Source organism: Elephantulus edwardii, unplaced genomic scaffold, assembly GCF_000299155.1.
Source record: "Elephantulus edwardii isolate Elephantulus edwardi_28Jun2011 unplaced genomic scaffold, EleEdw1.0 scaffold00061, whole genome shotgun sequence".
Classification (NCBI taxonomy): Eukaryota; Metazoa; Chordata; class Mammalia; order Macroscelidea; family Macroscelididae; genus Elephantulus; species Elephantulus edwardii.
In genome coordinates, this window is record NW_006399811.1 from 10,500,490 (window position 1) to 10,518,929 (window position 18,440).

The window sequence follows — 18,440 nt, forward strand, 5'->3', positions numbered from 1 at the left end:
TCTCCAGAGAGACACTGTTGCTCTTCAGTACTATAAGAGGTCCCTAACAGCAGACTTTCCCATGGCAATACGTCTTTTAATTTCCTGGCTGCTGGTGCCAAGAGTGTTGGCTGTGGAGCCAAGCAGATTAAAGTTGTTAACAATCTCAATCTCTTCACCATCCATCAAGGTGCTGCCAATTGGTCCAGTGGTGAGAATCTCTGTCTTCTTGACATTGAGCCTCAATCCATATTGAAAGCTGCAGTCCTTGACCCTCTGCAGCAAGCGCTTCAGGTCCTCCTCAGTATCAGCAAGCAGGGTTGTGTGCATAATGCAGATTGTTGATAGATCTTCCACCAATCCTGACCCCACATTTCTCCTCATAGAACCCAGCCTCCCAGATGATCTGTTCTGCATACAGGTTGAAAAGGTATGGAGACAGGACACATCCCTGGTGTACAGAAAATAAGTTTGTTTGTTAAAGCTATCTACTTGTGTTATGTCTGTTATAGCAACACTTGACAAACTAATACCCTTTCTTTCCTTCTGTCCTGTTCCTTTCAACACTTACTGGACACCTGAGTGCCATGTAGCTTATTATATAGGAGAAAACAAGAGATATAAACAGCTTGTCCTTAATAAGCTCATACTTTCTGCACAAATTATTATTGACAGTAATACATTGAGGGCAGTCAACTACCAGAGTGTGGTAATGAACTAGGGTGGGGAGGTAACAGGTGGTTTTTGTTGAGGAGGATCATTTTTAACTGCCTTAAAGGATAATCCATTCAAACAGCTTCTTGTCATTCTTTAACTGTCCTGACTTCTTGTAAAATACTCTAGCTCCTGCTGTTTGCTTTTTAAATCCTTGGAGTGTGTTTCTCCCAGGTAGATTGCTGTCTAAAACTAGATTTCAAAACCACCTTGTCTGATACCATCCTTTACTTCCTGGTTAGATGGTTTTTGTTTTCTTGTACACACCTCAGTTACAGCAAGTGTCATACTACAGTCTACCTATAGGTTTATTCACCTCTCTTTTTTACTAGATTGTGATTGTTTCAAGAAAAAAGAATCTTACATATTTGTAAATGACCTTTTATTTTCAAAGTGGCATTACTGGAATACTGTAGATACTCAATAAAACTTTATTAAATTAAGCATGAGTTGCTTATTTGCAAAAGAAAGTTCAATCTAGGTCCCTTAATGATGAAGCTATTGAGATTATTCTGCATAGCCCCCAGCAACATGCTCTATTCAGTAAATAAATTTCTGTCAGTTCTGCCTCTGAGGTTCCCTTATTGGAAATAATGCTAGAAATAAGAAGTTGTTGCTGTTGTTGTTGTGTACTGTCAGGAACCTACCCATAGTTGACCCTCCAGTGAGTTTTCAGAGTCAGTTAATTGCTGGGGAGGAGACTGTCCATCCTTCTCCCGCAGAGCTGCTGGTGTATTTGAACCTTGTTTCTTTGGGATTGCAGCACAGCTTCTTATCACTAGGCCATCAGAGCTCCCTAGAGATAAGGAAACATATTAAATCTGCTTCAGTGGGTAAAGTAACATTTTCTTTTTTAAAGTAACATTTTCATGTAAAATTGAGTGGAATGTTCTGAACAGGGCTTGGGAAAAAGAAATATTTATTTCAGGGTTAGCATTGGAGATTGCCTTTTCTTCTGCGCTTTGGGCCTCGAAGTTTCACTCTCACTTCATCCAGTCAGAATTGACAGGTCAGTCAGCTGACCCTCCCATGGGTTTTCAAAGGCTGTAAATTGCCTGAGAAAAGATTGCCCATCTCTTTCCAGTGGAGCAGTTAATAGATTTGAATTGCCTGCCTTTGGGCTGGCAGGGCAACTCCCTACAGAATAGGCCACCACAGCCTGGTTTCAGAGCTAGTAGTATTGAGGATTTCCATTTTTGCCTGTGTTAGGACTGTGTTGTGCAGTGTTAGGGCATGAAAGCATGGCCTTAATAGGAGCTAGAGTGTGAAAGCCATGCCATGGTCTACAAGGGTTGCTTCCAGGAACTCACCAATCTAGGCCCAGGGAAGGACAGCATTAGAAATGCCTACTACTTCTATTGTTGCTGTGGTATACCACTAAATCAAAACCCACCCATAACTGGCCTACCAGTTTGTTTTCAGGGGCAGTAAATTGCATGGGAGGAGGGAGATTGCCCATCTTTCTCCCGCGGACTAGCTGGTGGATTTGAACCACAGCGGCTATTTCTAGATTTGACTGGAGGTTCACGAATCTCTCTTGCATCTGTCCCTAGTTCTGTCATCCTAGGTACACCATGCAGCCTTTTCCTCTCTGCAGTGGTACATCCTTCCTGGCAGTATAGCTCTCTCTGCATTTGTGTTTGTCTCTCTTCCAGCAACATTTACCTGAGTTCTGGTGACTGTGACTTAGTGTGTTGTGTTACTAACAAAAAGACCAGTGGGTACAAACCACCAATTGCTCCCTGAAAGAAAGATGAGAAGACTTACCCACAAAGATTTACAGACCTGGAAATTCTATAAAAGGGAGGTAGGGATCAGATCAGCTTGAAGTCAGTCAGTGGGTTGAGGAAAATCTTTAGGGTGGAACAATCAGTTATGAGGTATAAGTGAGAAAGACCTCATTTTTTTTTCTGACCCTAGTTAACCTTTCACCAGGAATTTAGGCCTTTGTCCGACAAAAGTCAGAAAGACTCCTAGATTTTGCTTATTTTCCATCATCTGTCCCCTGAGAAAACCATTGCAGAACTTCTACTGGCACAAATCAAGGGGAAAGGAAAAGTTCGTGGAGGGAAAAAAGCCAGCACCACAGATTGCTATCTCAGAATACTGTCCCTGTCACAGTAGTCCTCTTGCAAATGTTGTGCCTCATCAAAACTGCAAGAATTAAAGGACAAAGTACAAGTAAGGAGTTTAAAATAGTTCTTAGTACATAGACAGTCCGTGCTTGGTAAATGTTCTGTTCTTCTTAGCTACTGTCAAGTAGGCCCTCTACTCATGGAGACCTCAGGCACAACAGGATTGAATAGTTGTAATCCAAAGAATGTTTATGAGCTAGTCTAAAAAAAAAAAAATATCATCAAGCTTTTCTTCTACATTAAACCTTCAGTATTATTATCTTGGATTTCTGAACTCATGGTGGGACCTGGCTTTCTGCCCCAAATCAGGTTGTCCAGATAAATCCCACCTACGCTCAAAGTAGTGCCATGCAGGTGATCTTTATGATCTATTCCCAAGGTGAGTTTAGTTGGGAGGCTTGGTCCCTTTTCTGTTTTCCTTGGGAATAGGGCTAGCTCTTGTGGCCTAGTGATAAGGATTTGCACTAGAAACCCAAAGGTATGCAGCTTGAATCCACCAGCTGCTCTATGAGAGAAAGATGGACAATCTCCTTCCATGCAAGTAACTGTCCTGAAAACTCAGTGGAGAGTCAGCTATGGGGTGGTTCTGACTCGAAGGCACACAACAACAAGAGCAAAAGAGACGACCCTCAAGGAGATGGATTGACATAGTGACAGTCACAGTCGGTTTAAGCATGTTGTGAAGGACGGTCCAGTATAGGGCAAGGTTCTGATGTTCCGAAGATTATCAGGCGTTGTAGTTTATTTACCGAAAGGCATTTTAAACAACACTGTTCCTCTAAAATATTTTTCCTTCCTCTTAGAATTGATTTCCCTCTCAGCTCCCAGCCCACATAAAACTCAGTCACAAGTCCAGTTGACACTTCAGTCTAAGCACGGGTCCAGATGCTGCTACTCTCCTTTCTGGTAGCCATCTACCTCCACTACTCAGAGTAGACAATGATATTTAAATTAAGAAGCAGCATGCAATTTTTGGCATTGACATCTTCGATTAAGTTCGGCAAGCATTTATTGAGCACCTACAGAAGTCAAAATACTGTTTCTTTAAATATATTTGGGTCTTAAATACTTAGACTGGCTTAGCTACTTAATTTGGATTGCCTTCAACGTTTCATATGATGATTAAATATTAAAATAAAAAATATTTGCACAGTTATTTGAAACTATAAACTTTTGGTGGGGATTATTGCTGCTACAGTATTAATATTAATTAATATTATTGCAATAACAACTCTGGCTTTCCAGATAAGCTGTAGAGAGCAGGCTGCAAGGCTAACAGACGCAAATGGTCAGGGGAAGTGCCTCCTCCACCTTCGGCACCAAAGAGGCGTGGCCTTAAGGAATATGCTCCTCTAAGCCCCGCCCACCACCCCGCCTCTACCGTCGGCGCAGCGTAGGCGGTTACCATGGGGATGACGTCTAGAAGGCGGGCCTGGGCGGAGCTATGGAGAGGAGGAGGAAGATGGCGGGAGGGCGGCTCTGAGGAGACCTCGGCGGCGGCGGAGGAGGAGAGAAGCGCAGCGCCGCGCCGCGCCGGGGCCCATGTGGGGAGGAGTCGGAGTCGCTGTTGCCGCCGCCGCCGCCGCCTGTAGCTGTTGGACCCGAGTGGGAGTAAGAGGGAAACGGCAGGATGAAGTTCGCCGAGCACCTCTCTGCGCACATCACTCCCGAGTGGAGGAAGCAATACATCCAGTATGAGGTACCAGCAGCGCCCGCGCTGTGGGAGGATTCAGAGGGGCCACCAACTCGTCCAGCTCCGACCTCCACCGCCACCTTCCCCTCCCGCTGCCCGCCACGCTGGGGTGGACTCTGACCTGGTGCCGCGGGGAGCCACTGCGGCATCTCCGCGGCGGCCGGCTCCCTCCCGGCCCGCTGTCCTTCCCCTCCCCCGCAGCCCCGCTGCCGCCGGGGTAACGGATATGCTGGCGGCGGACCTGGAGGAAGGGGCACTGCCCGGGCCTGGGCTGGGGCACCGCGGAGGGAGGGCAAGCCGCAGGTGGGGCGGTCGTGGGTGCGAGATTAGCCGCGGGGTCGCGGCAGTTCTGCGCTCACTCCCCACTCGCCCTGACCTCCCGTCCCCACCCTGGGCGAGCGCCCCCTTGTCAAGGTTAGGTCTCCTTTCTCCCTGCTCTCCTCTCTCCCGGGACTCGTCTTCCGAGATAAGCCCCCTCCAGTGATTGCCTCCGAGTCCTTCATTCCTTGGAGCCTTTCAGGTGTTTACTAGCCCACTGTTGACAAAGGCTTTGTAACCAGTTTGAAACTTGATTGAAATGTTTATTACCTAGTGATTTCAGTCTGCAAACACTGAGAGAAACTCTTCTGTTTTGATGAAAGGACAAGTGACTGTTTTTACTGATTGCATGAAGTATACAAAGTAACTACATCTCTTGGTTTGGACTCTTCTGTTGTTTTGGAATGGAGTGGTGGTGGGGGGTAGTGGGAGGAGAGTAGAATTGTTAAAATTTTCAGATTTTATTTAATAAAGTTTTTGTTTGCTAGGGAGAAAATTACCGTAAAGGGTAAACAATGTACTTTTCACCCATACCAATGGATAACAGAATTCATGCTCTCGTCCCCTTCCCCCTCCCAGTCTCTGTGATAGAGGAATAATAGCGGTAATAAGCGTGCCATTACTTTACATTAATTCAGGGAAAAGTAAAGATACTGAACTCATTTGTATATTTAGAAGACAGCATACCTCAAGGGCTGTAAACATTTAAATAGATTATTTTCTTTAACTAGCAGTTCAGCTCCTGGATAGAGAAAAGACTGGTCTGTAACCTCCAGGAATTCACATGTATGTTATGTGCAGGAACAAAGAGTATAAAATCAATAGAACACACATGCTGCCTAAATTTTATGAATTAAATTATTTTAGTCTTCTGTTTACTTTCTACTTTAAATTAAATGATAAGGATATTTGAGCAGTAGCAATGAGTTTATTTATTCATCTAGTCATTATAATAATTGGAGATAGGGAAAGTGATGTAGATAGGTTACACAAAACCTTAAAGGATGTAAAATAAACTCATTTGTAATAAATGGGTTTGTGTGGTTTGTTTGTTTTTTTTTATTGCCAGCAAAGAAAGCTTTAGAATTGGTAATGTTTTTTGCCACTTAATTTATTTACAGTGTTTTATAGCAATGCTTTGTAAAATTAGAATGAAATAGGGATCTAGCATATCTACAAGCTGTAGAGTTTTTGATTTATTGTTTCTAATAATAGTTTTAAAATCTTGGCTTGAGTCCAGATGATGGTTTTTTATTGAAAGAAGAGCACTGGTCTTTCATCCTTCTAGTAGTAATTTTCAGCACCACTGTCAGTTCTTCATGGAGGCATAGGACATAAATATTGCTTCACAACATCTTCTACTTTTTATATTGTATGATATGCTTGATTTGGGAAGAAGTAATAGTGACTGGATGTATGGTATATGATTCATTTTAAGTATTACAGCCCTTAACTGTTCCATAGACTTGTATTAATCTGGAATATTAGGAGACGGACGGAGAAGCATATGATTTAATTAGGAAATGCAGTTACCTCTTGATTTGTAATGTCAGCTTTGTGACTGGAGTAACCACAGTGATTCTGGGACTTCTTATTCATAGTCCATTTGGTTGCTTTATTCACGTAGACCATTTGAGTGTTAACTCTAATGGTTACTGTAGGTTGTTCACAATGGGACAAAATTCCTGAACCTAAATCAACCTGAATTATCTTGTCTTGGCCATTTATTGTTTTTGAAAATTTCACTTACTCTTGGTAATTGAAATTTAATTCTGTAGAGATTTTCTACTCTGTGGCTCCTAACATGGGTAAGCTCATTGTTTGGGAGGCAGAATTGTCTGAGGGACACTTTTCTCTGAGTTGGTGCCATTAAAGAAATGTTTATAGAATTATGTGTTGTTTTGTTTTTATTTTTTTAAATCATGGGTTAGTGGCAGTCCTTTAAAAATAATAAAGCCACTAGGTAAGAGTTGGTTCTGATTCATAGCGACCCCCCATCCCATTCTGAGGCTGTAAATCTTTATGGGAGGAGATTGCCCACCTTTCTGTTAAGGTGTGGCTGGTGAACTGAACTGCTGATCTTTTGGTTAGCAGCACAATGCATTGTATATTGTGCTGCTAGCACTCCTTAAATAAGTCTTTAGGGTCCAGGAATTTTGACCACTTAAAAACTTTGGGGGGAAATGACATACATAAGAGATGTATGAGCCTTTGTCTGAGAAAAGGACCTTTCATAAAGTAATAATATGTAGGTCTGTATGAAAATAATGATCCTAATATACTGTTAGTAGAGCAAACACTGTAATTTCTTTTTCAAGCATTAGTGATTCTATTTTACTATATTACCTTTTATTTTATTTTATTTTTTGCCTATGGGGTTTTCCAGCACTGTGAACCATTCAGAGCTATTCAGAGTCTGGTTTTTGAGTTGTTTTGCTGTATTAAATATTACTTGCAAATGGAGAATTGGATAGAACTGACCTTATGTGTTAAGTCTGTGTTTATCAATAGTAGTAGATGCACACAGTTACATGAAAAGTGGTAGTCCTTTTATAAGTTAACCATGAGACCCTGGGGACAATAATTTTGCCTTTCTAAACTTCTTTGTTATTCCATATAAGAATATAGGTTTGGAACTTTTCAGCATTCATTCTAGTTCATAGATTCTTTGATTTAAGTTTGGTACTTATTCCTTGTATTGCTTTTTAAAGAATAGTTTTAGTGAGTCATTAATATAGTTTTTAATTATAGTTTGTGGCATTCATAGACTTCTCTTTTGTAGGCAAAATAATAAAATAGAGAATATAGCAACGTGAAAAAACTGCATAAGAAAATATTTGATTCAAGTTTGTGGATAATTTTTAAGAAGAATAAACACAAACGAGCTTAATCTATTCCTGCTTCCTATAATATGTTTGAGTGTAAATCTTGACATAAGATAGAGCATTAACAAGTCTTTCTAGATTTTAAACCATATTTTTATAATCAGTTCTTATATTCTTTAGGTTTCTGTAGTCAGTTAATCAGAGTTAGACCAATTAAAACCAAATAGATAGATGTTAGAGAACGCTTTACAGATTATTAGCAAAAGCAGTAAATACATTGGTGTGGATTTGGGGTTTCTTCCTTAGGGACTTGTGCAGCTTTGGTTCCTTAGAAACCAGGAAATTTTTTGTTTTCATTGTGTACTATAATTTTGCAAGATACTGAAATGAGGACAGTAAATTACAAGATATTAGAGCAGACAGGGATTTAGAGGTCACCCTCTTTGTTTTTTCCAGGCAAGAAATTGAGAGGTTAGGCACTTAGACAAGTATATATATGTAGCAAATCTTTGCAGCACTAAATGTGTAAAATGAAATGACTTCCTCTTTCTGGGATTTAGGTTTAGCACCTGTGAATTGAGAGGACTGTACTTGATGGTTTCTAAACTCTCAGCCCCATATTATCTAAGGACTGTTGATGAATTAGAAATTTCTGTGGTTTGTGTGTGTAAGATTGAATCCTATTTGGTAAATAAAGAGAGTAGAATTTAAAGTAGTGTTATTAATTGCATCATAGATAACCTTTTTAGAACAAATTTGCTGAGATAGTAATCTGAAAGGAAAGTTGTTCCTAATTATGATTTATGTTCTTGTTGTGTGATTTGGGAAAGAAGAGATCATGTGTAAATGACATTTCCTTGATTTTGAAGTAAAAGAAAACATTTTATGATTTTCATTTATAGAACTCTCCTGTGAGAACACTTATATTTGCAGGCTTCAGTTTCTCAAAGGTATTATATTCATTTGTTAGGGTTAAATTGCCTTGCTGGAACTTGTTTGAAATTTCCAGTTTGGCCACCCGATGGGGCACAAACCACATGTTTTCTTTCAGGCGCTTCTCATACAAGTGAAAAGTATGATGTATTTAAGATATACTAGCAAATGATTTTGTTAGTCAGGTACTTTGCATTTATAAGTGAGTGAGTGAATAGTTGTATAAGATGGGGATCTTCTTCATTATTTTTGTAAAGTGTTTTGAGGTGGTTATTCCAGAAAGATTATACTTAACTGTCCTTGGAAGGTTGGCTTTAGGTAAGATTTTTGGGGAAAGATCCGCATCATAAGACCCTAAAAATTTCATTTGCTATGGGATGACTCTGGGAAATTAGCCCTAACTTCAAATTCAGTCATGATCTGGAAAGCAATTGAAAGACTGATTGAATGGTGTTGGCTAGAGGGCTAGAGTTTTCAAGAATATTTAAGGGAGTGCTCAAAACTTCATGAAGAAAGAGAACGTAGTACTGTGGAGTCAGAACTAACCCATAACTGACCCTCCAGTGGGTTTCCAAGTAAATTACACAGCAAGCGATTGCCCACCTTCTCCCTCACAGCAGCTTGTGGATTTGAACACTGTGCCTTTGGGATGGCCGTGCGACTCCTGGCATTCACTAAGCCACCAGAGATCATCCCCTAGAGCTTTTATGTATAACAGAAGGACAAGGATTGATTTTGTACCTTCATTTATAGGTGCTCTGAGAGAAAGAGGATTGGCAATGATCTCCCTAGTTTGTTTCTCGTTAGCAAATAACAGTTTATGACCATGATTTAATGATTTTATTAATAGCATTTAGTTTAACCTAACCCTTACAAGATGGACATGATTAAAAGACTTCAGTTACGAATCCTTCGCATTAATAGCAGTTTTGGGGAAAAAAATATATAGCAGTTTTGCAAGCTAAAGTAAACATCAAAGATTGGTCAACTGATTATTCTACTAATATTAATCTTAAAGAGCCCTTGTGGAAGGCTGTTAACCAAAAGGAGAAAGATAGGTAGTCTGCTCTGTAGAAATTGACAGCCTCAGAAACCCAGTGGAGGGAGGTCCACCATAAGATGGAATGGGCTTACAGGTAGTGGATATTGTTTTGTTTTGTTTTAATATTAGCCTTACAAGCCATGGTGGTGTGCTGGGTTAAGATTGAGTTGCAAAGCAAAAGGGCAGCAATTTGAACCCACTAGCACAGAAGGGTGAGATAGCTTCTGTAAAGTTTTTTAGCTTTGAAGACCCTACCGGGCAGTTCTTCTGTGTCCTGCAGGGTTCTATGAGTCAGAATTAACAGCACTGTTGGATAGATGTGTCATTGGATTCTAGCCCTTTACTTACTTTAGGAAAAATTAAAACACATATGCCAAAATCTCTTTTGGGGGGAAGTTTGTATTTTACTTAACAAAGTGTGTTTTCAGAATCTAAAATGGTAAAGAAAGAGAAAGTTGCAGATTGAAAACGATTTGGAACACATTTATAAATTTGGATCAGTTTTATAAATAATATTTAAGACTTCCCCCTTAGCTTTTCAAAGCTTTTATTCTGTACTCTTTAAATCAGATTTTTTATGAGGGGAAATTTAATCACCTATTTCTTCCTATCACCAAGTAAATATTTCATCTCTAGGATCTGAACAGAAAATGTTTTTTAAAATGTTTGAATATTTGGTAGGTTAAAAGAAAGTCTAATTAGCTATAATATAAGCATTACTTATAACTTTTAGATTTTCTGTAACAAGGATAATATGCTGGTTAAGAAAATAGTTATACAGCATGTCATCCTCAGTAAGTAAGAAATCATTCTAAATCAGAAAGACTCTAAAGAACCAATTCTGTCACTTGAGAAATTATAATCAACAGGAAAATGAGAAGTTTGTAGATTATTTTGTAAATTACTTTCCCCTTCACAGTTATGGGATTTATAGGAAAATTAAGATGCTATATAATTTCTCAGTCCTGACAGTTTCTCAAGAGTGGTCGCAGGCCCTTTGACCTTAAGCCTCATGGTTTAGGTTAGTGTTTCAAAGTTCCCTCAATCTTCTAACAAGCTTGAGTTGAAGTGCTCTGACTGGCTCTGTGGGGCAGCAAGACCAAGTTAGTTCTTTTATGTCATGTTGGTGTCTGATTCTCTGCTGAGGCTGCTTTTGCTCTGTGTGTAGATCTGGATTTGGCTGGCACAAATCTCTGGTTCTAAAGCACATGTGCTGCTGCTTCTTCCTTGTTGGTATTGCACTATCTCATAGATTACTATTCTAAGTTGAAATAGTGAAGTTGTTGTTTACAGTGTAATTCATGCACTTTGTGGGTCTTGGTTCTCAAGACTTTTGATCATTTGAATCCTTAAGAGTTATCGAGGCTTCCAAAGAGGTTTTATTTTTTTGTATCATCTGTTGACATTTTACTATATTAGAAATGAAAACTGAAGAATGTAAATATTTTATTAGTTATTAGAGTGATGACATCATACATCATGTGATTTCTGTAAAACTAGTGAGGGAATGAGAATAAAAACTATTGAAGTGGCCTGGAACTATAGTTTTGATTTCTTGGGTTCCTTGAAAGAGTTGGGGAACTTCCAGGAGTTGTGACCGTACTATGGGATATTTTTGTTTTGAAGCCCAGAACTTCTTTTAAAATGTTAGAAGATAGTCTGGCCTTTCTCCTTATCTCCTTTCGAGGGGGAAGGTCTGTCCCTTTGGGGATGTAACTTTCTAATAAATCTACGATTACTATTAGCCCTCAAAAAATGTTATGAGATATTAGACGTTTTCTAGTTTTATTATGAAATATTCTGAGAAAAAGTTCTCTAGTTTTATGGCGCACATAGGTGGTTAAGGGAATCCCGTGAATAAACATTTTCTGGATCTAGTTGCCCTGCAGTAAAGGATAATGAAGGGGAAAAAAAGTTGACTACCTGAGTTTATCATATTCCCAAATTTTAACTTTTAACTAAGGCGACGTGGTGGTACAGTGGTTAAAGTACCTCCACTGCTCAGTGAAACATTGGCAGTTTGAACCTACTATGCCACTTTGCTAGAGACAGATGAAGCAATCTGTTTCTGTAAAGACTTCCAGTTTTGGAGACACAGTGGGGCAGCTCTACCTTGCTAATTAGTTTGGTTTCTTAAATTGCTGGACATGGGATAATTTTGTCATTAAATAGAAAGGAATTAACATTCATTTAGCAGTTAGAAGTCAAAGATCATCTGCTTTACATATGTTATCTCATTTACTCTTCATAGTTTGGCAAAATAGATGATTTATTATCCACATTTTACTGATGATAAAACCTACTCAGGGACTAGTTAATTTGCTCAAGCTTGTTACTTTTAAGTACTAAAACCAGGATTTGAAATCAAACCTGTCAAACTGTAGAGCTCTTGCTTTTGTACAGAAATTAGATAGCATTGGTGGTAGAATGACAGTGACAGGGCTGTTATTTATTTTTTTTATTTTTCTGTGTTAGGCATTGTGCTGTATTCTTGAAAAAACATTTTGTTTTCTAGTAGTAAGCTGTTACGAAAATTAACTCCATTTGTTTGTAGACTAGGAAATGGAGCCTTACAGCCTTTAAGTAACTGTCTATATTCGTAATCAGTGGAGTAGTCTATAGAGCTGCAGTGCTGGCTAAAAGGTTCATGGAGAAAGATGGGCATTCTCTTCCTGTCAGATTTCTAGTCTCTAAGAACCGACAGAGAAGTGCAGCAATGAATGAATGGAAATCCAAATTCTCTGTAAATGTTCATTAAAATTATTTTAAAAAAAAAAGAACCGACGGACTCAGAGCAATGGCTTTGTCTTTGACTTTACGTTCTTATTGCTAGTTTTAGGTAGCAGAGATGAGATTTTAGGAGCCCATGTGCTTAACTTCCTTCATCTGTTTTGTGAAAAATAAACTCATCCATTAATATAAATGAAGGCGTTGTCAGACCTGTTCTCATGCACCACTGCTCTCACCTGGTGAAATTGTGGCTGGTCTGTTTTTAGTCCCAGATCTCAGTCTGCATGGCCTCAAGAAAGTAAAGTGTGGTCTAGAGGACAGAGTTTACGATTTAGTTTATAATTCTTTCAAGGTAATCACTTAACCAGTTACTAGACAGACTGCTGGTAAAAAGACAGAGAGCTCTGGTGGCCTAGTGGGAAGAAGCTGAGCTGTAATCGCAAACACATGGTGTTCTAATCTACCAGCTGCTACATGGCAAAAAGATGGGCAGTCTCCCTATGTCCATGTGATTTATAGCCTCTGGAAACCTGCTAGACGGTCAACTGTAAGTTGGTTCTGACTCCATGGCACAGAACAACAACTGGTTAATAGAGGGCCTTGTGATGATGAGAAGACCCTGGTGGGGCTGCAATGTTCTAATTGAGAGTCGGCAATTTGAACGTCTTCTAGTCCTCCTGTAAAGATGTATAGCCTCAGGAGCCTGATGGAGTGTTGGACTTCACTTGATGGCAGTGAGTGAGTCACTCTCTCCTTGCTGTTGAGTCAGAGCCAACTCATAGCTGGCCTTCCAGCAAGTTTTCAGAGGCTGTAAATGGCATAGGAGGAGAATGCCAATCTATCTCCCAGAACGACTGGTAGATTTGAACAAAACAACTCTCGACTCACTCGATGACCAGTGCTTCTTAGTGGGTGGTTAGCTATAAGGAAATGACCGTGAGATAATGATGATGGACTAAAAGTGGAAGATTAAAGTAGACTTAGCTATAAGGGAACTCTAGTGTAGTCAGAAGTGGCACTGCTAACCCAAAGGTGGTGCTTCTTTCTCAAATTGAATCCACCCGTAGCTAACTCCAGGGGCAATTTCTTCCCATGAGATTTACAACCCTAGAAAGCCGGTGGAAGGTCAGCTATGAATCAGTTCCAACTCACTAGTAATGAGATAGAGCAAGCTGTTAGTAGGCCCTACTTGTGAAATTTGAGTTCTGGAGCTTAAATTTTTGGAATGCTGGACCTATTAAGGAATTTTAAAAATCATTTAGTCCAGTTTCCTTTTTTCTTTAAATAGGAAGTGAGAGATGTTAAGTGACTCAAAGTCGTATGGCTAATTTAGGGGCTCCATTAACATAACCATGGATTGATTTTATATCATGTGCTAGTATATTAGTGTAAAAATGGTAGGGCAGGGGCACCTGCCTCCTTTAACTTGACAAAGGGGAAGCAGAGTCAAGATCACCAGCCAAAGGCTGATTCCTATCAGGTGGAGGTCAGACATGCTTCCACCTGACTTCTTTCTTCCTGCCAAACATTTACTCTACTGGGTTTGATAATCCATTGCAAGTATAGCACAGAACTCAAACAATATTGATTATGGGTATGAGATTTATTAGGGAAATAACAGGTTATAATTAAAGATCAAAAATGATTTTGGGATACAATTCTTGGATCATGATAGTCTCTTCTATTTTGTACCTTCTTTCTGGCTTCTTGGGCCAGCCTTTACCCTGCTTTTGCAAGTGGATGAACCTTAGTGCCACCAAGTGTTTAGAGGCAACTCACTGTCAACAGATCTTTTCCTTTAAGATGCTCAGCTCTCTTGCTCTGTGGACTAGAAAGTCTACTGCCTCACCTGCTGCCGTTTCTGTGCCAGCGCTTCTCACTGTCTCTAGTTCACAGTTATCTCTTGGGCCTAGGATTTTCCCGACACAGAGATCCCAGATCCAGAGGACATGCATGCTTTGCTGTCCTCTCTTGGCAGTGGTCAGGTGCCCCTTCTCTAGGATAGTTCATTGTAAGTGTACCAGATGATAAAACCTACCAATTGCCTCCTTGGTGTTTTGTACAACTTATTTGTATGATTTCATTCCCACAGGGTGCCATGTACCTTATTTCCCTTATTAGCAAGGCTCTCTAATCCTATTGATGGGCTACAAATGCCTCATTTGCATAGTTCCACATAGTCTTGGGAGGCCATACAAAATTGATTGATTACTCCACAGTAAATAACACTTACAGAGCCCAAACTTTGGTACCATGTCATCTAGGTTCATTTCTGGGCTTCACATCTTATTAGCTGAGTGACCTTGGGTCAGCCTTTCCGTGCTTCATCTGTAAAAATGGGATTATAGTACATCTAGGACTGTTGTGAGGATTAAATAAATGAAAAGTGCTCAGAACATAGTAAGAAATATATATATATAGAGAGAGAGAGAGCGAGAGAGAGCGAGAGCGAGCGCGTGCGCGCGCGAGCATGTGATTGCACGCGCGCATGAGTGCGCATGCACTTCAAGGCATTAGATAATGTTAGATTAACAGAGTCTTAAATTCTCTTTTTATCTTTGTGATGAAAACTGAGCCTCAAAACTATTGCTTTGGGCTTATCCAGATTTTCTTGGAAGTGACTTTGTTGATTTTAACTTTTCTGTTATCTGTGGTATTTCTTTTTTTCTTCTTTCTCGCGCTCTCTGTTCTCTCTTGCTCTTGCTCTCTCTTTTTCATTCATACTCATACTCATACTCATACTCATACTCATACTCATACTCATACTCGTGGCTCTTGGGTTGGAACCAGCACAGCAGACCTTCCATCCATTGAGTTTCTGTGGTTGTAAATTACACAAGAAGAAATTGTCCATCCTTCTCTTGTGGAGCCACTGGTGGATTCAAACCACCAGAGGGGCTAGGCCTTGGCCTTTTGATTAATAGCACTTACTTTAAGAAATTATCTATATCCATTTTTTTTTATTTTAAGGAAAACAAGGGAGCTCTATTGGGCTAATTGGTAAGGAATTGTGCTGCCAACTCAAAAGTTGGCAATTCACATCCACTAGCTGCTTCTTGGGAGAAAGATTAATAGTTTCTTCCTATGCAGTTTACAGTCTCTGAAAACTTGCTAGAGGATCGGTTATGAGTTGGTTCTGATTTGATGGCAATAAGTAGCCATAGTAGTTGTAGTACTACTAGTAGTATTAGTAAGGAAAACAAGTGAAAATAATTGTGTGTTTGTAAAATAAACCTCACTATTATATTAATTTTTTGAATACTGCTTTCAGGGAGCTCTCCAGAATACTAAAGAAGAACAATGTTAGTCTGGAGACTAGGGTGTACCTGATCCAGTAAGTCTTCACAGCTACTTGCTATGCATCAGAAAATGGACAATGACTAGGGATGATAGAAAGAGAATTGATGCCTAGGAGAACAAACAGGTTTGACCTAGAGAGGTTTAAACCAGGCTGCTCCTCAGAGGCAAGGATTTGGAGGCTTTGCTTTACATACTTTGGGCATGTTATAAGGAGGGACCAGTCCTTGGAGAGGTGCATCATGCTTGGAAGGATGGAGGGACAGTGCAAGAGAAAACGGCACTCAATGAGATGGATCGATTCAATGACTGGGGTAATGAGGGTAAGTGTCTCAGAGATAATAAGGTTGGCACAGGATAGAGCAGTTTTCAGGGCTGTTGTACAGAGGGTTGCTATGAGTAGCAAGCGACTCAGCGGCACATAACAACAGCAACACAACAGTATTATTATAATATAGTTTGCATTAATTTTAAATTCTAGACTGTGTATATTATTCTTAAGTTTGTCTAAGTAAGTTAAATTGTTTCATCTTTAGTGGCTAGTTTTCCACTAAATACTCTCTAGTGAATATTCAATTTTGTAGTGAAAATGTAATTTTTAATCCTAAAATTAGTTTCACATTTGAAAAATACCTTCTCAACTTCTTTCACAAATTTCTGCCTACAGTAGAGCTGAGAAGAATAATGTTGGCCTCCTGCATGCTGTTTTACTTTTCTGAGACTTAGCATGTGATATTTCTTTGGTTTTAAATTTTAAGAGTAAGTATATATTTCAATTTTCATGTTTGTAATTACTGAGATACTCTTTGCTCATACGTTTATCTGAACCTAATCCATTAGATCATGTTAACAATTTACAAAAGTTGTTTGTGAAAAGGTTGAGCAAATTTCAAGACTCAGACCTTAAAAATGTTAGCCATTATTTAATACAGAATATTAGTTATTGCCCAGCTTAGACCTTGACAGAGTAGAAAGTCATCCTGAATGAAGAGACAAGACTGACAAATTAATGTTTGAGGAGTCAGGTAAGAGATGAGAGCAGGACTCAGGAAAGTTGAAGAAAGAACTCGTAAATGCCCTCCTAAAACGCTCCTCTCTCACCCTCCATGCACTCACTTTCCGAAACATAAGCTACTAAACCAAAGTCAGGGCTTGTACAAATACCCAACTGGAAGTCAATTAAAATAATTAAATATTCATGAATGTCTTGCTTTTAGAAGTCATCAAAGAGTAATAACAGTTAATATTTATCAAATGCTTCTGATATGCTGGGAAGTTTACATGTAATCTTTACTTGCTAAGCTGAATTTTGCTATCCTTTAAGAGGACACTAAGTCTTAGATTGAGGAGATTACTCACAGTTACTTAGCTAATACTAGAGCCAGAGTTCAAAGAGTTGTTGTTAGGTGTCATTGAGTCAAGTATGACTCATAATGACCCTCTGCACAACAAATCTGAACCTTGCCGTGTCCTGTACTATCCTCCTCATCTCTGATATACTAGGGCCCATTGTGACAGTCACTGTGTCAGGCCATCTCATTGAAAGTATTACTGTCTTTCACTGACCTTCCATCTTTCTAAGCGTGATATACTTTTCCAATATCTGACTCCTCCTAACAACATGCCAAAAGTATGTGAGTCAAAATTTCACCATCCTTGCATCTAAGGAGCACTCTGGTTGTACTTTCTCCAAGACACATTTGTTTGTTCTTTTGGTAGTCCATGAGATAGTCTATAATCTCTAACATAAGTCTTATTTCAAAGCCTGGATTCTTAGCATGGTACAGTATCGCTGGGTGGGTGTCATGCAAGGTACTAGAAATAAGTAAGATGAATGATACTTTAAAGAAGCTTAAAATTTGATGATCTCCTAATCATAATATACTTTGTTTTTAAGAATTGTGTTACAAATTGATTTTGTTATAAACAGCAGGGTATTTATTTTGGAAGCATTCACAAAGGTATTCTCATTTAGTGAAGAAGGGAGAGGGTGATGGGGCAATTTGGGCAGATAAAAAAATATTGAACAGAGGCATGGCTAAGTGAAACAAAAGATAGCATAGCACTCAAGCATATTTAATGAAACCTGGTTTAGTAGATTGTAGATAGTGTTGAAGAGCTGATAGAGGGGTGGGAGAGTTCAAGTGATGAATAGCCTACAATACCATGCTGAGGAGTTTAAACATTATCCTGGATATGAACCATCAGCAGTTTTAAAAGAAGACTGGAGGGGGAGGAGTTAGTGCAAGGCAAGGTATGTGATACAGATTTTAGAAAATGCATTGGAGAGATCAGTTCCAGAGACAGAAAAGCCAAATAGTATAGTCGGAGATAAAGAGGGCTAGCATAATGTCTTATTTAATAAATTTTAATATATACATATTTTCTCATATTTTAACATGTAAAATCAGGGTATACCTCGCAATTAGTATTATGTCATAGCATAATTGGTAGATACTTCCCCCCATTCTTAGAAGCACATCATTTAATGACATATAGTACTCTTCACTCATTCACTAACTCCCCTATATCAAGTTGCTTCTGACTCCTAGGGACCCTATATCAGATTTCTGAGGCTGTAAATCTTTATGGGAGAAGAATGTCCCTCTTTCTGCCTTGGAGCAACTGTTGGATTTGAACTGTAGATTTATAGGAACACTGAGCAACTATTCATGCAATGTACCACCAGAGCTCCTTCTGTTGTTCTTAGATTTGATGAAGAGGGTGGAGCTGGGAAGTAAGTGGGTAATGGCACTGGGCTAAGGGTGGGGTCA

General features: G+C 39.4%; 1 protein-coding gene across 2 annotated transcripts in view; it reads left to right on the forward strand.

Annotated features, from left to right (window-relative positions):
• The first annotated feature begins 4,282 nt into the window (after positions 1-4,282).
• The window catches only part of XPR1 (xenotropic and polytropic retrovirus receptor 1), a 252,287-nt gene continuing 238,129 nt past the window's right edge, over positions 4,283-18,440 (forward strand). The window contains exon 1 of one of the 2 annotated variants that reach the window (XM_006887736.1): positions 4,283-4,527. In XM_006887736.1, coding sequence (XP_006887798.1) covers positions 4,459-4,527 — 69 coding nt within the window. In that variant the 5' untranslated portion in view covers positions 4,283-4,458. The remainder of the gene's footprint in view (positions 4,528-18,440) is intronic. The other variant, XM_006887735.1, reaches the window with a different exon arrangement.